This window comes from Podospora bellae-mahoneyi, chromosome 3 (genome assembly GCF_035222275.1).
Source record: "Podospora bellae-mahoneyi strain CBS 112042 chromosome 3, whole genome shotgun sequence".
NCBI lineage: Eukaryota > Fungi > Ascomycota > Sordariomycetes > Sordariales > Podosporaceae > Podospora > Podospora bellae-mahoneyi.
This window is the reverse complement of record NC_085882.1, coordinates 1,611,036-1,635,076: the sequence shown is the minus strand read 5'-3', so window position 1 is coordinate 1,635,076 and position 24,041 is coordinate 1,611,036. Positions and strand designations below refer to the sequence as shown.

The following is a 24,041-nucleotide window of genomic DNA, read 5'->3' as shown; positions in this document are numbered from 1 at the left end:
AAAAAATATGGCAACTAAAACCAATCCCCCTCCTCCCCCTCCCCTTCCTCCTCCTCCCTAGCAACCTTCTTCGGCCGTCCCCTCTTCCTAGGTTGCCCCCCCATACTCCCACTCCTACCCCTCTTCTTCTTCCCCGGCGTCCCCTGACTACCCGTATCACTCTTCCTCTTCCTCCCCCTCTTCCTCTCTCCCACCAGCTCATCATCCTCCCCGCCACTCATCGGACTTGCCCCCCCTTCTTCCATCAACCCCTCCTCATCTTCGTCCCCAACCAAAAACTCCTTATCAACATTCATCAACTCCACAAACCCCCTACAAACCCCCATCATCCCCTCCCTACTTTCCAACCTCTCCCCCAACACCCCCATCTCCTCCCACAACTTCTCCCCCGTCACCCCCTGCGCCTTGACAGGGGCCTTACTCAAGTCCTTCCCCAACATCTTGACTTTATTCTCCCTCCTCCCCCCAATCCCAAGCCCATACAACCTCCTGAGGTAAGTCCTCGCCTCCCAAACACCCAACAAAACTACCGCCCCCGCCGTAAGACGCCTCAGCTTCTCAAGCTCCACCCTAGGGGCCTCCTGCAACTGATTCGCCGACGACGACGACAACGACCCAGCAGCAGCACCAGCAGCCTGTCCATTCTCTCCCAAGACCTGCTGTTGCTGCTGCTCCTCCTCAAGAACATCCACCCTAAACCCCAAAACCTCCATCTCAATCGCCTGCGCAACGCCCGCCCCCGTCCCGGTGACCAACCTCTCCAGCGCCCCAACCACACACCCCACCTCGCCCACGGTCAAGTACTCAAAGTACGCCAAACACTCCGTTACAAACCTCGCATACACCACATGGCTCGGCACCCGCTCCCCCATGTCCAGCTTGCCCACATCAAAGTCGAGCTGCCCGCACAGCTTCTCCAGAAACTTTTGCCGATTCTTTGACTTGCTGATCTTGAGCACCTCCATCAGGAGATGAAGCTTGGGAGTAAAGACCCCATTGCCAGTGGCAATCGCACCGCGCGAATCCTTAACAATGTCCCGCTGGTACGCAAAAGCTGACTGAACAGCCTTGACATACTCCCTTTCCACAACCGTCTCATGCTTGGCGTGCAGCGCTTTATGTTCCAAAAAGGCAAGCTCCGAAATCCTAGGATTGGACGACGTTTCAAGCGTAATGAACGTGACGCCCGTCTCCTTGGGGTGTACCAAACCCTGCCTGTTGATGCTGGCGAGAACCTCCACCGCAAGGAAAGCATGGTTGTCTTGCGTGGCGGTAGTAATCCGAATAATCTCCTTGAGGAATCGATGCGTCGTAGCACTCGCAACATCGTCGTAGTTCGTGCCACCAATAACAGTCAACTCCCTCTTCTTCTCCTGCTTCGCCCCCCCATTCATCCCCGTCGGCGCCTCCGCCGCCTCCTCCGACCTCTTCTCCTCCGTCAGCAAAAACTCCTTAAACGACCTCAGCACCATCGCCTCCAGCACCGGAACCTGCTCGTCAAACACGTGCTGAAACGTCGTGTAAACATTTGCAGAAACGTAGTTCCTCGGCCAGGCCTGACACACCAGCCCCACCGAGTCCAACGCTGCCTTCCTCATGTCCATATGATACGACGGGGCAGCAAAAGGGACCACCAGATCAACCATCAACTTTGAGACGGAGCTGCCATTCGTCTTCAACATCTTGTTAAAAAAGTCCAAATGGTTGTCGAGGTTGAAGTGTTTGCCCGCCATACCGACAATGAGCGAGTACCGCTCAAACTGGCGCATGGTGCGGGTATCCAGAGGCTGCGTCTTGCTCTTTGCATGCAGCGCCTGGATATTCCTCAGACTCGAGGCCGCAAGCCTGGCCATGTGTTCCGAAGTGTCGAGCAGCCCGCTAATGATCCACAAGCAAGCCATGACCTCGTTCATCAGAGGCCGTGAAACTGTCGTCATGGTAGGCATCAGCTCACTGCGCACCTCGGTAAGGAACTGAGAATGCGCGCTCGACAGCTGCGGAAGCACCCGACGATAGATAACCACCACAGCCTTGGACACGGCCGGGTCCTCGTTGCTGCGGATGCTGCTGATATAAGGCCTCAACAGCCGCAACTGCTCAAACGTAAAGAGACTAGCTTCCGCCTTTGCAAAAATCATCAGAATCTGCAAGACATCTCTTCCCGAAGGCTTGGTCGTGTCCTCCGGATCCGAGCTGTCAACCAGGTCAAACATGCTCTCCACCAGTTTCGTGCAGACCTCCAACGAAGCCTGCGCCGTCTTGTTGCTCGGCGCCAGCAGTGCTTGAAGCACCTTATCCAGCACACTGACAACATTGCCCCGGTTCACCGTCTGCACCATGAGCAAAACATGATCCGCAAGAGAAATCTTGGACGCGGCCGAGGTCTGGCCGCTGTGAAAAGGGGCAAACCATATCTCCTCAATCACCTGCTTGGCCAGCTCCCTGACGCTCTCCTCCGGGTCCTGAATCCGATGTAGCAGCCCATTCGCAATCGTGCTCCTCAGCGTCCGGTTGCTGTTGCGAAGGTAAATATCCTTGGCAAGCTTCATGGCCCTCTTCCGAACACCATGCCCAGCATCATTAAACCGCTCCACAACCGTGGGGGTAATCTGCTCCTCCAAAGCCGGCCGCATGCTGATGCACTTGCCAATCAACCCAAGCGCCGAATCACGCACCTGCGTGGACGAGTCGTTGGAACATCTCAGAATGAGCTGCACCACCACGGAATCTCCATCCAGAATGGACGGGTCCGTTTCCAGGACCTGGTTGACGCTCTTCAAGCTCTTGCTTCGTACCGTCGGCTGGTCACTAGCCATTGAGTTGAGAAGAATGTTCAGAATCGTATTGAAGGCCTCACAGAGCGGGGACCTCAAGAGGGTGATCGAGTAAGACAGCCTCGCATAGCTCTGGCTAATGTCTTTGAAAGAATACTCCCTCGACATCCACTGACGATCGTGTATCATTTCCCGGAGCCTGTAGGCGAGTCGGCCAAGCTCATGATCACGCTCGGCAACATCGTCTTCATAGTCGTCGTAGGTCTTGCATGTCTTGCTTGCCCAGTCGGAAACCAAGAAAGAGATGGCACTCGCCAGATGAGGATCCTCTGAGAAGCGGCTCTCGAGGTGCTCAAGCGTAGCACGATATGGCCCAGTCCACGCCACCATCTGCTCCGGGCGAGACTTGAGCTCCAGCGCCGCAGCAGCCAAGTCGGAAAGGAACAACCCCAGGCCGTCGCTGTCTTGCGTGTCGAGACTGCTGACACCTTTCCTCACATGCCCGCGGAGCTTGGAAACAGCGGCACCCATGCTTCCCAACAGCTCCAAAGCCATGTTCTTCGCAGTGACGGGTTGCTTGTCATTCTCGATGAGCTGAAACATCAGATGCATAAAGATTCGAAGCAACAGCTCCGCCGCAGGCCAGTCGGGATTGTCAAGACAGAGAGCGAAGTCCTCCACAAACATGTCAAGGAGGTTGCGATACGGCGTATCACCAGACTTGGTCGACTTGAGCGCTCGGCTCACAATAAACTGGACAATGTCTGAGGCGCTGTTGGTGGCTGTCTTGATCAAGGCCTCAGAAACGTCGTCAAGCTCTTGAATGGCGATACGATGCTGCGAGGCACCGTGCTCCTCATCCTGAATGGAAAACGACTGCGGCAGCCGCCTAGGGCCTTCGGCCGCCTCGTCCTCGACAGGCATAGTATTCCCCTTTCCTCGACCCGCATCGCCAACCTTGCCAGCACTGGTCTGAACCAACCGCATGATGAGAGCAGACACTGGCTGGATACTCGTGCCATCCACAAGTTTGAAAGTCCTCGCTCTCTTCCCAAGCGGCAGCTTCTCCAACGAGCTCAAAATCTCATTGAAAATGCCCTTCCGCTGCTCAGGGTTCAGCAGGAAAATCTGCGAAAGCATATCCATAGCGACCAAACGAAGTCCATCGAACTTTTGCGTGTCAATGACGGAGTCCTTTTCTGCATGTGCCGTCTCCATAAAGATGAGCCGCGAGGCAGTGAACTCGAGCGTGTTTGTCACCGCGTCCGAGGTGTCGATGGATGAGATCAAAGTCGCCATGATAGAAAACAGCTTCTGGCAATCGTTGAACAAGGCCACAATCTTCTTCTTGTTCTGAGCCAACGTCTTGAAGAGTTCGTTAGCCCCTGGGGTGGCTCTCAACTCGGCAATCGGAATGACGATGCCGTCAATGATACGCTTGAACAGGTCAAGACAGTGTTCTATTGTGTCTTGGGAGTAAAGCTGCTTCTCTTGACGGCCGCCACACATGATTCTTAGAGACGTGCGGCCAGCCCGAATCGCCATCTCTAACAAGGGCAGCTGGCTCAGCCACTGCTCCACATCGGCAGCTACCCAGGTCTCGTCAACCTTGATGTCTAGCGTTTCGGCCAGCTTTAAAGCACCTTCGGAAAGCCGAATGAGGTGAATTAGCTCCTCGAGAGGCGCATTCTTGAAACAGTTCAAGGTGATCGTCTTGCCCAGCAGGGCCTGCGCCCTGGATTGTGCGGTTGCTGTCAGGGTAGCTTCGTTCTCAGAAACCAAAACCACCATGTCGTTTCCTTGCTTTCGGGCAAGCACAGCGTTCTCTGCCTGGAAAGCGTTGTGAAGAAACACTCTCAAGTCATGAAGAGCCGCATCAGCTCTCTGGCGAAGATCCAAGCTCTCTCCATAGATGTCGTCACCATCAATATCACCGTGCTTCCGCTTCTTCAATGGCAAGTTGGCAGGCTCCTCAGGCTCATCTGCAACCACCATAAACTCACTCTTGTCAAAAGTCTTGGTCTTGGGAAGCTCAATAGCAATGATTGGCTTTTGAGAGCTGGGTATGCTTTGCGAACCGGGCCGCTCTGGGGGCGTGGCAGTTCTTGAGGCCGCGGTAGCTTCTGCAGAGCTGAGGGTTGGGAGAACAGGCTGCGGTGGGTGTTGCTGACTGCGTTGTTGTTGTTGTTGTTGTTGTTGTTGTTGTTGTTGTTGTTGTTGTTGTTGAACCTGATGTTGTTGTTGAACCTGATGTTGTTGCGGGACCTGATGCTGTTGGTGTACTTGCGGTTGATGCTGTACCTGAGCTTGGCGTTGTACCTGAGGTGAGTGTTGAACCTGAGGCTGATACTGAGGATGATACGCCGGAGTCGGGGGAGCAACTGCCGCAGGCGGAGCGCGTGGAGTCACATTAGACGAAGGGTGCGGCTTGATATTCGCAAGGCCGGCCTGCTGTTCAAGCTCCTTCTTGGTGGGCAAGACTATCTCGAATCGCGCCTTGTTCGCAGCATGCGCCTGCTGGTTCGCAGATGTGGCCGGGCTCGCAGAAGGGCCCGGTGTGTTTGCAGGAATACTGCTCAGTTTCTTTCCTTGGCCTGGTTCTTTCTTAATGACCGGCTTGGCAGAAATCTTCTGTTTCGTGGGAACGGGCGTGGTAATGACGTTCGGATGATTATTCGCAGCGGGTGTGGGGGTATCTGGGGTCGGATACCGAAACGGTATCGACGTTGAATCGTGCACCATTTTCGAGAACGGTGACAGTCTTGCAGCCAGGGAACTGTGTTTCGCTGGTGAAGAAGTCGTCGCGCGTGGTCCAGTCTTGAATTTGCTTCGGCAATATTAGCTTCAATATCTTGCCATTCCACCGGGTATCAAACATACTATTCGGGGATATTTCCTCTCTCTAGAAGCCTTTGAACCTGGCCGACTGTCTGCTGTAGTAACCTCGAGGCCGTATTCGTGGAAGCCTCTTGATTTAACGATTCGAAGTCGAGACTTGGTATCAGGTCGGTTACTGGGGGAGCGGGCGACGCAGAACCTATCGATGGTGAAGGAAGCACACCTATTCAGGAGAGGATATCGTCAGAAAATGATAGTTCAATCCCATAGAAGTGAGTAAAGCCGAGAGAAAAGCATACTCGAGTCAAAGGGAGCTATCGCCGAGAAGGGTGTGTAGGGCAAGACTTCGGCGAGTGTGAATGGCCTCGCAAAGCCAGCAGGTTGCGAAACTGGAGGTGGTGGTGGGTTGGCCTGAGGAGCTCCATCCCAATTGTTATTGTTTGGAGGGCCATTGTGAGCGCCCGGCCATGAGTTCGCCATGGTTGGTGGGAGCAAAGCAGATCTGTTTGCAGTCGAATCACGACAAGAGGTGTCGGAACATGGCTCGCGGGGCGATCGCAGCAAGCTCTCGAGGCGCTCTCTCCAGGAGGTTCAAAGACGTGGAAGTGGAAAGTCGGGATTCAACGCGGAGGGCTGTGGTTCTTTTCAGCAATCAGCAAGAGGTTCATCCTCGCCTGACAGCTGGACTGCAACAAAACGCGACAATAGTCGTCAAACAGAAAGCAAATGATAATCCTGTCCTGGTCGTGCCTGGCACTCTCGATTGGGAGTTGGATCCCAGAAAGAAGGACCGCCAAGTGCAGCCTCACTCGCGCCTGCCGTCGCTTCTCCAGCATCTTTCAGCGCCGCCTTGCAGCTTTTGGGGAACCATGTGGTCCGTGCCCCAGCGAGTTGCCTGCCGAAAGAGGTGCAGTCGCGGGGTGCAGGGGTCTCGAGGCCCCATCTCTGGTTGACGCTAAAACTTTTTCTCTTGACGGGAAAGCTTGTTGCAGAGTCGCTCGCAGTGGATAAGAATTAATTTGGAGTGCCATTTTTGAGGTCCGATAACTCACCAAATAACACCACACATCGCAACCATGTCTGCTATCGGCTCCCTCGTCTTCTGCACCGACTGTGGTGACCTTTTACCTGCCTCCCAGGGCAGTGTAAAGAACATTCTGATTTGCAAATGCTGTGGCGCGGAACACAGAGGTCAGTTTCACATGTCATAAATCAACCAGTCCCTCGAATTGTTGCTGACAAGCTACCACAATGCAGATCATGCCTGGAAGGCCGTAACAACAAAGACAAAGCCCTCCGACTTCCCGTCAGCCCTACGACAGAAGCTTTCCATAGTCCAGACCGTCAAGAGACACGAAGTACAAACCGAAAGAGTCGACCCCAACATGGACTGCCACAAGTGCGGGAGGCGCGGCATTCGCTATTCTGAAGTCCAACAGAGATCTGCCGATGAAGGCTCAACAATTATCTACAACTGCGAGTGCGGTGAAAAGTGCGCAACAGTTGATATCGGCATTGTATTTTCTGTTCTTGCTAACATTGAACCCCCAGATGGTCCACCAACAACTGAGCTGCTACCCTTCCTAATTCACGACAACCACCCACGATATGCCCGAGCACAGAAACATCTAACAAAGCCGCCCTCTCAAGAGGCAGCCAAACCAAACATCGTTTTAATGACCAAACGCCTGTTATCAACAATAGAACGCTCAAAGATACCCATCCATATTTACCTCCCACTCAAATCCCTTGCTTAAGCAGTGACCTCCGGAATCAAGGCATACTCCGCCTCATTGCTCTTCTCATACTCGGCCATATCCAGCGCAACAATACAGCTCTCCCTCACCACCTTCTCTTTATCGTGCAAGAACTTCTTGAGCGTCTCCTCCACTCCGGGCTCCTCACCCAAGCTGCCCAGCGCCTCGGCAGCTTCGTGCCTCACCATCGACGCCTCCTCCGTGTTGCTCAATGCACCAGTCAGCGCGGGAATAGAAGCAGGATGCGACAGCTGCCCGAAAACAAAAGCAATTTCATGTCTGAAAAGCGCAGAGTTATCCGCGAAGCCTTCGGCCAATGCCAAAACAGCCGGGACAGCAGTCGGGAGATCAGGAGGAGACGCCAAATCGCGAAGGGCAAACATGGCGCGATATCGGAGGAAAAGGGGCTTGGTGGTGTCCATGAGCGTCTTGCGCAGCTCCTCGACACTCGGTGTCTCTTCGCCCTGGGGCATGGGAGGGGCAGGATCGACCGAGGCAAAGTCACTGTTTGTAGCAATCTAGTTAGCAATGCAATCTCTTCAAAACAGCCCTTTCTTTTCCCCCTTGTTCTTGAATGAAATGCGCACCTCTGCCTAAGCTTCTCCCTCTTTCTCTCCTCACTACTCTCCCACTCTATCCTCTCAATGGCGATTTCACAAGTCTCCCTTACACTGACGTCCTCTCCTTGTCTGTGTTTGTACTTTTTCAAAATCTCCAGGCTTCCGGTATCGCCTAGCGCGCCGAGAGCTTCGGCTGCTTCGTGTCTGCACATGGGATCTTCGGCGAGATCTTCGAGGACTTTGGTCAGGTAGGGGACTGCGGCGAGGTTGTGGGTCTGGCCCAGGCAGTAAGCGAGCTCATGCTTGAGGAGGGCGGAGGGGGAGGTAAAAGCTGCGGCGATGGCTTCGATTGCGGCGAGGGCTTCGGGGGAGGTGGGGGAGGGGGCGGTTACGGCTAGGTGCTTGAGGGAGAAGAGGGCGCGGAAGCGGACGGGGAGGGGGGTGCTTTCGGCTGTGAGGGAGGACCTCAAGGAAGCGATCGATGAGAGCGTGTCGGACATTTTGAGAGACTGGTAGGTTGAGGATGTATGGGAGGTGTGAGGCGTGAAGAAAGGTTTAAGAGGGAGGAGAGGGGAGGAGAAAAAGGTGAGGGTGGAGAGAGATGGTTATCTGATCTGATTAGATCGAGTGGTGTGAGTGGAAGGAGGGGGCAGAGAATAATGTGTGGAAGAACCTTTATGACTGGAAACGCGGGGCATTTCACAAAAGTTTTTGGGGACTCTTGGAGGGGTGATAAAGGATAAGGACTTTTTTTTTTGGATGGTCGCTTTGAGCCCTAACCCTTGCTTAGCGGGTATGGCTTTAGAGTACGCTTTCTACTAATCACTCATTATGTTCGAAGTCAGGAGGTGTTGTCAAATCTTTGGTATTATGAAGATTTCCGTATGTAAGTGAATTAGTCATCTCGACTGTTCAGCAACTCAAACGGGTTGCTTGGCCGTGCTCTAACTTGGTGGCCCTCCACAGCCCCTGACTGCGCCTTTCTTTTTCTGTCCTTTTTGCTCTTTGGTGGTTTCCCGATGGCTTCAATATGTTGGATCATATCCTTCATGTCTGAGCAGAGGTCAATAAGGCACTCGAGTCCGCCGGCCTCTCTCAGACGTTGAAGCGTCTCCGTAAAATCTGCAAGTGATAGGAACTTGTCGAGAGATGGGAGATCTGACAGGGCGGTAATAACATCCACTGCGTTTCCTTTCCTCTCTTGGAGGTTGAGAATCTGCTCAAGCATTCGGAGAGAGTAAAACGTTGCTAATACCTGTGCGAAGACTTGGAGAACATCCCAGGAGTACTCGTTCAGCTTGCCTCTCGCTTCCTGGGTCAGGATTTCAAGACTTAAGGGGTAGCCCTTGGCTCGTTCCACTGTCCTGTCAATGTCTAGGTAGATAGACAGTACTACCCAAAGTAGCTCGGGGTCGGTGATGTGTGCCTTTATCTTGCCGATGTTGCTGAGGAGATGACTGCATTCTTCTTCCACCTTGAATGATGGTAGAATATCGACCTGTGATCCCGAAGACAGTGTTTGAAGCCTCCTCATCTCGGAAACTGTCTTGAGAGAGGTTTTCTGCCCCGACTGTAGAAGAGAATAGGCCAGCTTCCTGATAGGTTTGCTCACCTCCCAGGCACTTGTTCGGGATGGGCAGTCGAGAAGAAACGGTAGAAACATCTCGAGGGATGCATCCTTCTCCTTTGAGGTTGTTGTAGTTATCTGCAAATAACGGAGAACCAGCTCAGATATTCTTGGGTCGAGCTGTAATCCACAAGTAGCGACTGTTTTTGGTGCCGTCTCGGGCAACAGGTACGTCTTGATGAACAAATCGTACTCTTCCCGGCTGTACATCACAGCTTCTCCTCTCCTTGATCTTTCAGCGGCCTGTTCAAGTGTGAGGTGGGGGTCTGCTGAGATCTCGAATGCCATGTAGGAGAAGCCCACGTCGGGCTTGATGGACAGTTTGCGGCAGATTTCTGCATGTCGAAACTGAGGAGCGACAAGCTTGCTGTTTTCTGAGTCGAGGTCGATGTCTGTAAAGAATATCACACCTCCATTCTCACCAAGATCGTGGACTAAGAGATCTGAATCTGAAGTCAAGACCAACCCTCCCGACTTTCGAACGTGAACAGCACAGTACCCATCTGCCTCTCCACCCATCACCTCCGTTATTGGGCCATACTTTGAGCCACGCAACGCATCCAAGACGGCAGGTACAAGAAAGGCAGGTGGAGGTGGTTTAGATCTCGTTTCTCCCCCGATAGAGGCAGGAAACAAATCGACCTTCTTCTCACCCTTGCGACGAGAACGTTCTCTTGATACTCCTGTCACCGTGGTCGAATGGTACTTGAAGAGTTCCTTGGTCGACCTGATAAGTCTTTGCATACGTTCAGGTCGCTTTGAGGTGGGGAGATAGCCGTCAAAGTAGATGTGCGCACTGAACAGATGGAAACATTAGCTCTACAATTGTGTATTATTGGAGGCTCGTGTAAGTACATGGTCAATCCACACTCCTCCATTTTCTCGAGCCATTGTATCGCTGTTCGCCCCAACAACTCATATGAGGGCTGTTCAAAGGGCGAGGTCTTTATGGTTGTCCTCGACGCCAGACTGAGAACATGATAGGCCAGGGCAGGGCCGTCGACAACAACATTGCACGGCGCAATGGCACCCCGCTCTGCATAGGGCTCCAGGTTCCTTTTGAGATGAGGTATGCCCATATTTCTCAGGAGGAGGAATACCTGGAATAGCGTCAGATTCATGTCTAGGATTTGGGAATGAATAAGCCTTACCTATAGAGTCAAGGGCGTACCTAAGAGTACCTGGTACGGACAGTGTAAAAATATTTCTGTGCTGTAGTTGAGCTTCCCAGGTCTCTCCACAAAAAGCCTGTTTGACAAGACCCCAGGAAGTGCAGCAACAACTACGGGCTTAGGTAGTCATTCAAACGGCTCAACGGCCTACAGACGAACAGTTAGGACTCTGGAGAAGCTCAACGGAACTGTGTGAACCGTCAGTCTATGCTCTGGCTGTTTGCTCTGGCTGTTTGCTCAAGGAAGTGTCAGCCACTCGACCGCCGTTTGTGGCTGATGCTTCAGTTGTCAACCACAACCACCTGAAAGGCGGAGCTACAGGCCCACGCCTTCCCAGCTGACAGTGACTTGCCCGCTGTAATTTCAGTGGGCAGGAACCTTCTTTACCTGCGTCTTTGAGGTTCTTGTGACACAGTTTTATGTGATTATGTTCTTTTAGGTAACAGTGCCACGGATAATCACCGTCTTTGCAACAAAACCTATGACGAAACGTCTGCCCATCACCTCTTCCTGATTGCTCAACTTGAACGAGCAGTGTCGGACACGACGGGATCGGGGCGGACAAGCTGACTCGACGTGCGACAGCCGACCGTGCAGGTGGGGACGGAACCTGGAACCAGCCCCACTCTTGTCAACGCTTTTTAGACGAGGTGGGAAAAAATTGCAGCTTCTTCCCGCAACCTCAATCAAATCCGCTCCCTCTCAAGATGCGAGGCACCCTCATTTTCTCGGGCACCAGCTGCCCATCCCTCACAAAGCAAATATGTGAGAATCTCGGCATGGCTCCGGCCGAGGCCGAGCTCACCCAATTCTCCAACGGCGAGACGAGCGTCCGCATCCTCACCAGCGTGCGCGAGAAGGACGTCTTTGTCGTGCAGTCCGGCAGCCCCAAGATCAACGACACCATCATGGAGCTGCTCATCATGATTTCGGCCTGCAAGGGAGGTTCGGCGAGCAAAGTCACTGGTACATTACTTCCTCTTTCCATGAACTGAACCCAATTGACACGGTCGCCCAGCTGTCCTGCCATACTTCCCATACAGTCGCCAGTCCAAGAAGAAGTCGCATAGAGGAGCGATTACTGCGCGGATGTTGGCCAATCTCCTTGGGGTTGCGGGTGTTAAGCACATTGTCACGGTCGATCTGCACGCGTCACAAATGCAGGGCTTCTTCAAGTGCCCGGTGGACAACCTTCACGCCGAGCCGCTGATTGCTCGCTGGATCAGACACAATGTGCCAGACTGGAAGGAGGCGGTGGTGGTGTCCAAGAACGCCGGCGGCACCAAGCGTGTCACGTCTCTTGCCGACGCACTCAAGCTGAACTTTGGCATGGTCACTACGGACAAAAGACGAGGCCACAACATGACGGCGAGCATGATCATGAACCACCTCGACGGCATTGAGCGACAGCCAGTGCTGGACCCCATCAGTAACCAGGTGCGTACCACCTCGACCGAGCCCGAAAAGGAAGCAACAAACGCACAATCCCAAGACTCGCGCGTTGTGGCAGACGGCCAGGGATCACCTCGCCCTGCTGCTAACGGCACATGTGCCCGCTCTGCGAGCAACCCCAAGCCCCACCACACCAGGTCTCAAACCACGCTATCACAGTCGTCGGTCATTGATGAGCTCGACGAGGAGGCGGAAGGTGACGAGCTCGAGTTTAACGATCAGAGAGCAGCAGAGGTCATTCATGGTCGCTTGGTTCAAGGCCATATCGTGCCGGATGATTTTGTATCACCGGCAGAAAGTGTGGCAGGGACAGAGATTCCAGACGAAGATCCCATGGTTATGTCCCATGCGTCTTCTTTTTTTGCGCCCCAGTCCCATGCCCTGGGTGGCTCCGGTGATGCGGAAGCCAGCTCAGATGAAGAGGAGGAGATTCTCAAACCAAAAGTTGAGCACATGATCACGTTGGTGGGCGATGTGAAGGGCCGTTCGGTCTTCATCGTGGACGATATGATCGACAAGCCCGGCTCGTGGATTGCTGCGGCCGAGACGGTACGGAAGCGTGGCAAGGCCGAGAAGGTGTACTGCATTGCAACACATGGTGTCTTTGGAGGCGATTGCCTTGAGCAGATGCAGGCTTGTGATTGCATCGACACCATCGTGGTGACCAACAGCTATCCGATACCAGAAGAGAAGGCGCGCAAGGCCAGCAAGCTGGTGGTTCTCGATCTGTCGTTCCTCCTGGCTGAGGCGATTCGCAGAAACCACTACGGCGAGTCGATGTCGCCACTGTTCCAGCATGTCTTGGATTCGTAACACCTCTCCCAGCAGGTATCTATCTTCTTTATTCGTTTTTCCGTCACAGCCGGGCCTCGCCATGACTTCTCTCTCTTTTTGATCTGAGATGGGACCGGCTCAGGCTACAAGCGTCGGCGTTTGGTGATATGGCAGCGTTGCGTTCATTTTTAACAGGCAGCAGGATTGGCGGCGATAGACGTTCATGAGCAGTCAGATACCGAATTGACAGTTACAGTCATCATGGTGGGCAGCAGTGACCGGACCGCTCTTCCCTCCTCTCCCTTGTTCCCCCTCTTGTCTTGTCATGCCGACAAGACAGGCTCTAGAGATCACTCATATATCCCCCCTACACTACACTACACTACACACACACACACACACACACACACACACACCCAGCGATGCTATCACTAGAGATGGCAGGAGCAAAGCTCATCCCAGAGCTTGTTCTTAACGGAGCGTTGGAAGATCAATAAGCGGGACAGAAGGCCCTTTACCCGACTCTCTCGTAGAGTTGCTTCCGCAAGGTTGATGGGTAACGGGCAAGAGAACTCCCCGCTACATTTATGCTTAAGAGCCTGCTGTTTTGTACAAGTAGATGTTGTGCTCCAGTCTACAGCTTGCGTGTTTGTCTCTTTTATCTTTGGCACAACTTTAAGCTTGGCATTAGAACTTTATGCCGTGATGGTATTCTGCCAGATAGATACCTAGAGCATTGGCATTATCGACTTTAGCTAGGTGTTCTTGGGGGTACTCCAATAAATACCGACGTTCAAGAACTGCATCTCGTCTGTGTTTCCACTTGTGGCTTTCTTGCGTAACTTTGTCTCGTGTAAGTGATGTGCTGCCTAAAACCACCCAAGTCCATCACAGCCAAGCCCACCTTGAAGTAGCTGCAACCGACGGCCAAATATCATTATGTTTTATACATTTTCATATCTTTCGTATGCCCTCTCCCAACTTCGTCACCCTATATAATGCTGCATGAAAGAAGAAATCTGTCCCAAACCCGAAAAAACCTAAAAGAAATGAAAGTTCATGACCTCATCACATACTCTCAATGCCCTTTTGAGAGGAGATTTCCATGCATCATACACCCACCCCTTCTTCAAAAGCTAGAACATCTGCTGCTGCCCACCAATACTCCTCTGGGGCATCAGAAGATCAATGCCTTCAAACCCCACAAGATTCCCGTCAAAACTACCTCCCCCACCGAGGTCGGTAAAGTCAAAGTCCATGTCCTGAAGGAGGAGATCGTCGAGCTCACCGCTTGTCAGTCCTGCGGTGTTGGTGCTCGACATGTCCATCATGCCCAGATCCAGGCCCTGATGGTACTGGGTTTGATTTGACTGCTGCAGCCTGGTAGCCATCATATCCCTAAACTTGCCCACCAGCACCGCATCATCCGCCGCCGTCTTTTCCGTCCCCATCACCTCTTTCGCTTTTTGGCTCATCTCCCCATCCGAGGGGACATACCCCAACCCCATGACCCAATCTGCCAGTCCTTTTTCCAGCTCTCGAGAACAAAAGACTTTTGCTGGCTCCTCCCAGCGTCCTTTGATGTTTTTGACGAAGCGGTCGACTGTTTTGGTTTGGGCGGGAAAAGGCTTGGATCCCTCGCGTAACCGGACGAGGATGTCGGAGGTAGGGGAGGTGGAGGGGAGGGGAGGAGGGGGGATTGTGTATGGAGGGGCAAAACCGGAGCCGCCTTGGGAGACGTTCCAGGAGAGGGTGGAGAGGGGTAAGCCCGGAAGAGAAGGGTCAGTGAGGATCCCGGAATCGCGCTTGAAGCGGCGGAGCCATTCGGCGTTTTCGGCGCAGGTTGTGTTCCAGGGGTCGTCGCTGCGGAGGGGGGTTAGATGGAAGAAAAATGGGGAAAGAAGGGGTTGGGGGGGAGCGGGGGGGGCGTACTCTTCATAGATGATCCAACGAGCTTGGTGTTGCAGTTCCTCGTCTGTAGGGACGTGACAGTTGGGGTTGTTGGGCGACATGGCACTGGCTACATATTTCTTTAGTTCGCGAGCGAGGCGCTGGTAGCAGTTTACGTCTCCCAAAAGGTTGGCTCTGAAGCCTGCTGGGGGGGAAGGGGTTGAGGTTGACCCTGACCCTGACCCTGACCCTGACCCTGATCCTGACCCTGATCCTGACCCTGATCGTGAAGAGGACGAGTTGGAGATGGACGGGATGCGCGTCCGCCCTGCTGGATCGGACACGTCGAGCTGGAGCTGTAATGGATTTGGGAACATGGACTCGTGGGAGAGATCCAATGGCACGTAGGAGCTGCTGTCGTTGGTGCCGTTGCCAAAAACATGTCTGTTTTTGAAGGCGGCAAGCCAAACTGCATCGTCGGCGGCTGTTTGGTTCCAGCCGTCATCATATTCGAAGATGATAACACGAGCGCGTTTTTGCAGGTCGTCGTCACTGGGAACAAACCCCTCCCCGAAGAGGGAGCGTTGCTCGCGGACGTATTCGGCCAGTTCGAATTCCAGGCGGGATGGGTTGTGAATGCCGGCGTCGATCTTCTTGGGGTCCTTGGACCGTTGAGGAATGTCGACGACGTCTTCTGATCTTGGGAGATGGGCGCGAGCTCGGAAGCAAGTTAGCCAGGAGGTCGAGGCGTAGATGAGGCGGGTGAAGAATTGGACAATGTCGGAGGAGGGGTCGGAAGAGGACTCGTCCATGCGGCGGATGATGTTGACTGCTTCCGACTGCAGCTCTCTGTCCATGGCTGTCAGGCCTAGGAGGCGGCGGGCTTTGACATAGACTTCGAGCTCCAGCTCCAGCGGATCCAGCTCAAAGATGTCACCCTTGCCGGTGATCTTGAGTTGCTGGAGAGAGGACTTATAGGAAAGGCGGGTAGGCCGGTCGGACGGTGCTGCCAGCAACAAATCTTGAAGCCAAGACCCAGTTGAACCGACGCAAGGCCTCGAGATGGTCCTGGTCTTTTCCAGCAGAGCGCGAACCACACTCAGCAGCTCCCCGTCAGATGGGGCCTCCTGACCTTGTGGTCGGTCATCAATGTAAGCCCTCAGCTCTGCCTTGATGAGTTCATACGCGTTTTTGGCAGCAAAAGGGGGGTGGGACGCTTCGAAAGGATCCGGCGAATTTCTCTCGTCGTGGATCAAGAACGGTGGAATCGAGTTCTCGACCATGTCCAACACCTTGTCTTCGAAACCCCAATCACCCTTCCAGTCAGCCATGGATTTACCGCGCTTGAAGTGCTCGGCGAGGTGGTCGGTACGGAAGGACCATGTGTCCATCACGATGCCGCAGAAACCACACCTTGAACGAATCTCTGGAGTCGTCACCTTCCACCCATCCATGCTCTGGCTGCGATAGGCGGCGTCATGGACAAGCTTCAAATGTTGGCGAAGGTGGTCCTTCCGGTAGAACGTCCTCTCCGCCAGTGCGCGCTCTTGACAGGCAGAGTGATTGTGGCTGTCGATGTGAGCCTCGTCGGGGTTGGCATGCCCGCAGAAAACGCATTGCATCTGGTCACTCTCAGCGTTGAAGGTGACCGGCCCATCGGGGGAGCACACCCAGCGCTCCAGAGACAGATGCAGAGACTTCTCATGTCTCTGCCAGTCGTGCTTGGTTCTGAAAGTCTCGGTGCAGAAAGTACACTGGAACGTCTTCAGGGGCTGTCGTAGAGGTGTGCTGTTGGTCATGTTAGCAGCAGCGGGCGCAGCAGCCTTTCTCCTTCTCCTCCTCCGACCCCGGTGCATGGAGGACCCTCCCGACCCGAGCGAGCCACGAGAGCCATAAGAGTAGGCCGAAGCAAACGACCCGCTAGAATGAGATGTATTGGCGCTGGAGATGGCAGAGTCGCAGATCGATCTGCCTGACCCATCGTCGGTGAAGTGGACACTGCTGTAAGGGCTGCTGAGGCCCGACTGCAGGGTCGAAGACGTGCTGATGGCACGTTGAATAGCTGTGACGGAGGCCGGTTCATTTTCCGGTGGAGATACCTGCCAACGCTGAAGGGGATTCATGAGCTCGAAAGACGCGGCACCTCGTCTTCCAGCAATGTCGATAGGTTTGGTCCACGTCCTCACGCCCGGTGAGGTGGACCGCTGGGCAACAGCGTTCTTGTTTCTGCGTCGGGTGTTGGCAAGCCAGTTGGTGATCTGGGTCTTGCTAAGACCTGTCTGCTTCTGTAACATCTCCTTCTCCTCTTCGGTAGGATAAGGATGCCTGCTGTGAGTCGAGAGCCAGTTCTTTAGGATCTTCAGTTCTTCTCTGGAGAACCGAACACCAGTCCTGGTCTTGGAGGTTGCCCGAGCAGGTTCAGACGTGGTGTTCTCGGTTGCGGCAGCAGGCTGGCTTCCGCTCAGGGCAGCCCCAGCATGGGCTTCCTCCTGCGGGATACCCATAGGGTGGTCGCCCATGATGGGCCAAGGATTGGAAGGGAAGCCGACGGCGCGGCCAGCACCGGTGGTCTCGGCAAAGCTGCATTCAGAGCACAGGGCAATGCAGCTGGTGCAGTAGCCCTTGTACTGACCCTCTGGAATACGCTTGCACTGATAACCTCCAAGCTGACAGTTGGTGCACGGAACGTCGGGGAGGTCCAGATCTTCTTCGAACGGCCCGGTTCTGTCGAGACCTTTAAGGCCAATGCAAGTGTTTGCGTCTAGCGTCCCGTCGAGTGTAGGCGAGATGTTGTTCTCAAAGTGCTCCAATGCCCAAAAGGAAAAGTCATCCCCCTCCGCATTCTCCAGGGCGAGATCGAGGTCCTGGAGATGTTCAGTGGCTCCAGCTGCTCCAAGAGCAGGCACGGTGGCCATGTTGGCTGACGAAGAAGTAAAGTCCAGGCCCTCCCCGGTAGTTGGGAGGGCGGCCATATCCCAGTTGACATATTCCTCCATTTCTGGTATCACTGGCATCCGGAGAAGGACAGAAAAGGGCGCGAGGGGGGAAGCCCCGTCTCTTCGTAAAGTGACAAGGCAAAGGCCGGGTTAAACCGAGCTGTCAAGAAATGTCAGACCAAGGGCGTGCTTAGTGCCATTGGCACCATCGATATAAACATATGCCTCTGTCCCTCATCCCTCCCATAAGAAAGTGTGGTACTAACATGTAAAATATCCGGCGTGGAGTCGAGTCGAAGTCAATGTCAGTCCAGGTTCCAACAGTCATCCGTCAGCAAAAGGCGTAAGTAAGTCAATGGCAATGAAACAAAAGACAACTGCTCATGTAATTCAGGAAGAAACAGAAAAAGTCCCCGGGAACTACTTTTTATTTAGATGCCCCCCCTCCCCAGAGACGAGTTCCACCAGCTTCAACTGGTTTCGTCTTCCTCCAAAAAGAGTCACTCTTCAAGGGTTCGTAGCAGTGAAAGCGAGGCTTGCTCTCCGTCCCGCATCAAAGACCCCTGCCGAAATGTGGGACATGCACGCCTTTCGATTGACATGAACATGGGGTTTGACACCCCTGTCACCGCCCACCCGACTACCAAAAGAGGCTACCCCGCCAAAGACCACTACCCTCCCCTCCCGCATCTTCAACCACTTATTCAAGATATCTCTATACACTGCTCGGTCGGTAGTCGTCATGCAGATCCCCAAAGTCTACCTGTTCTTTCTCCAGATAACAGCTCTTCTTTTCGTTCCCTCCTCCTTCCCTCAGCTTCTGTCCTCATCTCTGTGAAAACATCTGCCTAAAAGCCTTGCAGCTCTGGATCAGGCAGCTTAAACCCGGATTTACCTACAAGTAACCAATCGAGCGGCCCGATATCTTGTCCCTTTCTTCACATCGGCAAAGTAGCTATGGCATGATTCTTACTTCCATCTTTCCAGACCTGCTCGTGTGCCATCATCACCAGCAGCAAACGGGAAAAATGCACCATGCATTAGTCACCCCTCCTCGGTATTCAGGTTACACCGTCTGATGCCTCCTCACTGCCTTTCCTTTATGCCCCCAACCTCGAGATCCTGCCGTGTAACCGCCTCCAACCAGCGATGTTATAGACTCTCCGGCTCCGGAGCCCCCAATTCCACCATCAAAGCTTCCAGAAGTTCTGGAACTCCATGTGAAGAACCGCTAGAAGCCGCTTGTGGCCGTCCGGCTTCCACGACTTATCAGACTCTCAAGCTAATGATAAAGGAACAAATTTCCCAATTCATCGCCGCGATTATTATATATACATATGTTTATGCTATTCCGAGCACCAAGAACCTGAGTTCAGATCCGATGACCGGCTCCCGTCCGGAAGGTGGGGTGCTAGCCGCCGTTGATGCAGAAGTGCTGGCACATGCCACCATTTTGAGATTGAACAGTTAGCGAGAAAAGCTTTGTCACAAACTATAAGATAATAAGAAGAGATGTAGAAAAGTTGAGAAAAAGACAAAAGGAAAAAAGCGCAAAAGATAATGCCCAATAACAGGATTGAACTGTTGACCTTCGCATTACTTAGTACTGTTTCCAGTATTAGTACGACGCTCTAACCAGCTGAGCTAATCGGGCTTTGGGTTTCTGTGGATGTTTTGATTTGGCTTCAGTTATAAGTTGGGTTGGGTTGGGGTAGCTTGAGTGCTGGCAACATCAGCCTCATATTATCATCACAGTCTCTACCTCCATCTCACTGTTCACAGTATGTCTTCCAAAAGGAAAACATACTCTCGAATAAAGACTAGTACTACGCATTAAGCTAACGCAGCACTCCGTGTAGCGTCATCCTCAGCCACGCCTCGAAAGATAATCGGGATCCCTTCAACGATATTCAACAGGCCTTCAAAAAATAGTCAAGATTCCCATCAAATGATCGAGGGGAGGTTTCTTGAAAAATAATTAATAGCTGTAAGAAAAGGAGCCAATGGACCTTTGAAGATGGTCAACAGCTTTTTAACAACTAGTCAATACCCCCTTAAAAACAGTCCATTCACACATCATCTCGATCACCCTTCACAAACACGTCCAGAAGTTCGGGCCCGAATTTTTCAAGCACCCTCCCCACTTAACCATCCGTCCTACCAACCAATCACACGCCCCCCATTCAGCACAAAGCCCGCCCGCCCCACAAACAAAACTCGCTTGTGAACCACCACTTGTTTTTGCAACCCCAACATTTAAACCCGTTTCTCACCACTTTTCCGCTAATAACAACTCTCACCCACCCACCCACTCACTCGCTTATACAATAGAATACAAAGTTCACTTGTTGTTCCAATCAATCAATCAATCAATCCCAGCCCCCTGTCCTGTTCAACTCTTGGCATCGCTCTTCCTCCTTCCCCCACAAGACTTTAACATGCCCTGGGGCGCAGAGATTGACGCATCCGAATCCGTCTCTGATTCGAACGACGAAGGGGGTGGTCTGGATCATTCGGATGAGGGGGAGGGTCACCAAGACAATAATAATACCCAGCATTTGGCCAAACGGAGACGTGTGGGAGATAATCATCTTCATCCATCCATGGAGGGGAATGGGAATGTAGCTCCTGTTGCTGGGATGGGAGGAGGGGTGGTTGTTGATCCGAGTTTGGGTGGTGGTGGTGGTGGAGGAGGAGGAGGAGGGAATGATGGAAGGGTGCCTCATTTCAAGCCTGGGTTACCTGATCCTGACGATAAGGGGGAGAATGACTGTTTTTTTGAGGATTGCCAGACCAGGGCGGGGGGGAATCAATATTTTATGTGAGTGGGTGTTTTTTTTTTCTTCTCTTTTTTTTTTCTCTTTTTTTCCCTTTCTTTATTTCATATCCCTCTTCTTAACATATTTTTCTATCTTCTTTTCCTTTCATCGTTTCATTTCGAAAAGAAAAAGAGCAAAGGGGGAGACGTTGCTGACATTGAGAAAGCAAGCACCTGATGGACAAGCACGGCCTTATCAGGGGTGACCAAGGGCGTCAAGAAGGCGGACGAAGGAAGGCGCCCAAATATCTGGCCGTATGCCCTACTAACTGGCCGTTTAATTACGGCACCAGCTCGTCATGTGGGCCTTGTTCCGATATCACCACACTGCTCAACGTTGTGGGAGAGCACAACCACGAGTCGCCCGCCATCTGCTCCTTCTGTTGGACTTATTTTGGAGATAGGGCAGGGCTTGCCGCGCACATCAACCAGGGCCCTTGTCGGAGTAACGAGGGATTTAGCAGAAAGCTGACTCTGATCAGGCACATGTTTGCTACCGCCCTGAGAATACCGGACGGCCCTGAGTTGGCGAAGCAGTCGGAAGGACAGAGGAAAGCCCATGCAGAAGCGGAGAGGGCGGCGAGGGCGGAGAAATACGCCGCGGAACAGTTGGCGGAGCAGGAGTGGAGGAATCAGCAGCAGGCGCAGAGGAGGCAAAGGCAGCAGAGGGGAGGGTCGCCTCCGATGGTGGCTGCTCCGGCGCCGGCGGTGCAGGCGGTTGTGGTGGGGAACAACAGGAGGAGGACTACTGGGGCGGTTACAAATGGTGCTCTACACGGACAGCAGCAGCAGCAAGTGGTCCAACAGCCGGGCTTTCATGGGAGTCCCATGGGCCAGCAGTTTGCTATCTCGGCGGGTGGGGGAATTGATGGGTTGCCTGGGTTAGCTCAACAAGCGGCCGGAGTCTCACCGGGCGCGGCGGCGGACTATGTGGTGCCTGCGGCCACGGCGGAGGCGATGGCGAGGAGTATCGAACGGCTTTCTGGTATCATAGGGGACCTCACGGCGACGAACTCGCAACTATTGCAGGAATTACGGTCACGGGACCAGCACATATCCAACCGGGACATACAAATTCGGAGCAGGGAGGAACGGATCAACGCGTTGTCAGCTGAAAACAAGAAGCTCTCGGCTGAGGTGGCAAGGCTCACGGCCATCGCAAGCGGACAGTTGGGTATTGATGGCGCCGGTGGTGTGGTTATGGGCGGCGACAGTGGTTTGGACCAGGGCGAGCCGATGGAGGACGCCGAGGAGGTTTAAGTTTGGTGGTGGAATTGTTTGCCACGGGAGTAATAATGTTATTGATACCCGGTTTTTGTTATTGTTTACTTTTTGTAGCCTCTTGTTCAGGTTTAATATGGATTCGTTGAGGTAGACTGTTTGAGTATCGGCGAGAAAAGTTGTCCGATTTGATTGACGAATGGCTTGAAGAGGTTGCTCGTAGCTGTTTTGACTGTCTTTTGAAGTGTGTCTACTATTTTTTGAGTTAGAGCTATTATTCATTCCGAAAGGCGTGTCTAATATTTTCGAGGTCTATTTATTATCTTTCAAACCAAGCATAGCTTATTCCTAGCTTTTATTATAGACACGGACAAGTTTGCCGCGGTGGTCTACCTCTCCGCGACATCCTTATTCTGTTTGGCAGATAAGAATGTTGGTGAGGTTATCGTGATATCTGAGCCAAAGTGGACGAAGCACGCAAAACCCCACAACTCCACCAGTACCACCCCCAAAAAAAACCAAAAAAAAAAAAAAAAAACCCTCACAGTACCCATGTGATAATATATGCAAAAGATAATCGCTTTGATTTCGTCCAGGCTCGAACTGGAGACCTTCAGTGTGTTAGACTGACGTGATAACCAACTACACCACGAAACCAATTGGTTGTTGTTGACTTCTTCACCAGAACTAGCCCTGTTGATGCTGGAGTTCATCCTGCTTGGGTATAATTTCCTACTTTTGACAACTTGCAACCGCCGTCGCAATTCTACCCACTACCAACGAGCCCTCGCTGTCCATTATTACTAACACCAAGAAGTGTGCATCTACTCATCCATCTGCCAAGCATACTCCAACCCCTTCACCATCTCCTTCCTATTCAGTATCCTAAACCTCTCCTTCTCCCACCCGTTTCCCCTATCAACCCCATCCCACCTATAGCCCGGCCTTATCCCATATCGATTCGGTTCCGCCGGCCCTTGATACACCGGCCTCCCCTTACCCTTTTTCTTCCTCCCCTTCCCCCCCTTATCCCCCTCCAAAAACAGCGCCATGGGATCGTTCCACCTCCCTTCCTCCCTCTGCTCCCGATTAATCTCCTCATCATCCTTCCCCCTCGCAAGCGTCATCAACTTCGCCCCCTCCAACCTCTCCCTCCTCATCTCCGCCTCCCTAGCCTGCACCTCCCCCTTCAAAAGCGCCTCCTTCTCCTGTTCAGCCCTTTCCCTCTCCAACATCTCCCTTCGTGCCTGCGCCCTCCTCAAGCTGACATCAATCCTCCTCCCGGTAGCATCCCGCAAAACAACCTCATCCTCCTCTTCCTTCCCCTCTTTAGCTTTTTTTGCCTCCTCCATCGCCTTGGTCAACCTCTCCAACTCTCTCTTCTCCTCCTCTGCCTTTCTGGCAAGTTGCTCCGTTATCGACTTTGCAGACTGCAACCCCGGGCGCATGCCATTTGACATTTTTACCTGTCTTGGGTCGTCATCCACCTCCTCCGAACTGTCATCAGAGTCATGACCCAAGGCAGCAGCATCATTCTTCGCGGCTGCGAGGACGGCATCTGCAATGTTGTCGGAATCGTCACGTTTCTTGACTGTGGTGGGGAGGACGGCGGTGCCGACGGTGGACCAGGCGGATTTTTTGGACTTGCGGAATTCAGAGGTGTGCCCGGCGATGGTCATGGGGGTGTCGCCGTCGGAGTCGGAGTCGGGGTTTGGGTTGGGGTTGGCCCAGGTAGATTCGTCATCGGAGTCATGAATGAGGAGGTTGTTGATTTGGGCGACGGGGGCGGCGGCTGTCTTGGAGGAGCGTTTTCGTTTTTTGGAGGTGGAGCTGGAAGAGGTGGTGGTGGATTTAGGGGGGTCGGCGGTTAGGTAGTGGGTTGCTAGGTAGGTTGCTTTGTCTGTTGGCATTGTGGGCGGTTATGGGGTATCTTTTTTTTTTTTTTTTTTTTGGGGGTGTGAGGTTGGGTTGGGTTTGGTGGTGGTGATGGCCGAAATTTTGGCTGCTTGGTGTTTGCGACAAGAATGTCTTGCAGCGGTTTGTTCCGCCCCACAAGGCTGCTGTTGCTCTGGTCGCGTTGCGCTGCAGCGCGTTTGCAGTGCTACTGGGTGACATCACTGATAAGGTGTTGATAAGGGGTGATAAGCCGATAAGGCCATCAAGGTCACAGCTGGCTGGCTACACCGGTTGGTTTGGGACAGGGGCAATTCCATCTCGCATTC

At 53.2% G+C, this 24,041-nt stretch overlaps 8 protein-coding genes and 2 non-coding genes across 10 annotated transcripts; 3 read left to right on the top strand and 7 right to left on the bottom strand.

Annotated features, from left to right (window-relative positions):
* Positions 1-14: 14 nt before the first annotated feature.
* On the bottom strand, positions 15-6,400 carry SCC2 (Sister chromatid cohesion protein 2; the record flags this gene model as incomplete). The annotated part of the gene is given in 4 exon segments (XM_062877615.1): positions 15-5,093; positions 5,112-5,601; positions 5,655-5,835; positions 5,912-6,400. The coding sequence occupies 4 exon segments, from the start codon at positions 6,090-6,092 to the stop codon at positions 15-17; spliced, it is 5,931 nt and encodes a 1,976-aa protein (XP_062733404.1). The 5' UTR covers positions 6,093-6,400.
* Positions 6,401-6,574: 174 nt separating this feature from the next.
* RPA12 (DNA-directed RNA polymerase I core subunit rpa12) lies at positions 6,575-7,833 on the top strand. Its single transcript, XM_062877614.1, has 3 exons — positions 6,575-6,803; positions 6,870-7,104; positions 7,164-7,833. Exons 1-3 carry the CDS (start codon positions 6,689-6,691, stop codon positions 7,180-7,182), a joined length of 369 nt encoding a protein of 122 aa, XP_062733403.1. The 5' UTR covers positions 6,575-6,688; the 3' UTR covers positions 7,183-7,833.
* On the bottom strand, positions 7,098-8,642 carry LIA1 (deoxyhypusine hydroxylase). Its single transcript, XM_062877613.1, has 2 exons — positions 7,957-8,642; positions 7,098-7,873 (listed from the first exon to the last, which is right to left on the bottom strand). Exons 1-2 carry the CDS (start codon positions 8,427-8,429, stop codon positions 7,366-7,368), a joined length of 981 nt encoding a protein of 326 aa, XP_062733402.1. The 5' UTR covers positions 8,430-8,642; the 3' UTR covers positions 7,098-7,365.
* A 148-nt stretch (positions 8,643-8,790) lies between these two features.
* On the bottom strand, positions 8,791-10,929 carry QC761_304670 (uncharacterized protein). Its single transcript, XM_062877612.1, has 2 exons — positions 10,412-10,929; positions 8,791-10,352 (listed from the first exon to the last, which is right to left on the bottom strand). The coding sequence occupies exons 1-2, from the start codon at positions 10,675-10,677 to the stop codon at positions 8,825-8,827; spliced, it is 1,794 nt and encodes a 597-aa protein (XP_062733401.1). The 5' UTR covers positions 10,678-10,929; the 3' UTR covers positions 8,791-8,824.
* Positions 10,807-13,758, top strand: PRS1 (ribose-phosphate pyrophosphokinase 1). The gene is made up of 2 exons (XM_062877611.1): positions 10,807-11,694; positions 11,747-13,758. The coding sequence occupies exons 1-2, from the start codon at positions 11,436-11,438 to the stop codon at positions 12,991-12,993; spliced, it is 1,506 nt and encodes a 501-aa protein (XP_062733400.1). The 5' UTR covers positions 10,807-11,435; the 3' UTR covers positions 12,994-13,758.
* Positions 13,621-18,322, bottom strand: QC761_304650 (uncharacterized protein). The gene is given in 4 exon segments (XM_062877610.1): positions 13,621-14,817; positions 14,887-15,093; positions 15,112-17,940; positions 18,047-18,322. 3 exon segments carry the CDS (start codon positions 17,856-17,858, stop codon positions 14,091-14,093), a joined length of 3,681 nt encoding a protein of 1,226 aa, XP_062733399.1. The 5' UTR covers positions 17,859-17,940; positions 18,047-18,322; the 3' UTR covers positions 13,621-14,090.
* A 1,019-nt stretch (positions 18,323-19,341) lies between these two features.
* Positions 19,342-19,434, bottom strand: QC761_0052540. Its single transcript has one exon. It is a non-coding gene; the product is annotated as a tRNA-Ile (tRNA).
* Positions 19,435-20,023: 589 nt separating this feature from the next.
* QC761_304645 (uncharacterized protein) lies at positions 20,024-22,230 on the top strand. The gene is made up of 2 exons (XM_062877609.1): positions 20,024-20,601; positions 20,766-22,230. Exons 1-2 carry the CDS (start codon positions 20,219-20,221, stop codon positions 21,856-21,858), a joined length of 1,476 nt encoding a protein of 491 aa, XP_062733398.1. The 5' UTR covers positions 20,024-20,218; the 3' UTR covers positions 21,859-22,230.
* Positions 22,231-22,402: 172 nt separating this feature from the next.
* On the bottom strand, positions 22,403-22,476 carry QC761_0052520. The gene has a single exon. It is a non-coding gene; the product is annotated as a tRNA-Val (tRNA).
* Positions 22,477-22,643: 167 nt separating this feature from the next.
* Positions 22,644-23,729, bottom strand: CWC26 (Pre-mRNA-splicing factor cwc26; the record flags this gene model as incomplete). The annotated part of the gene is made up of 1 exon (XM_062877608.1): positions 22,644-23,729. One exon carries the CDS (start codon positions 23,727-23,729, stop codon positions 22,644-22,646), a length of 1,086 nt encoding a protein of 361 aa, XP_062733397.1.
* Positions 23,730-24,041: the final 312 nt, after the last annotated feature.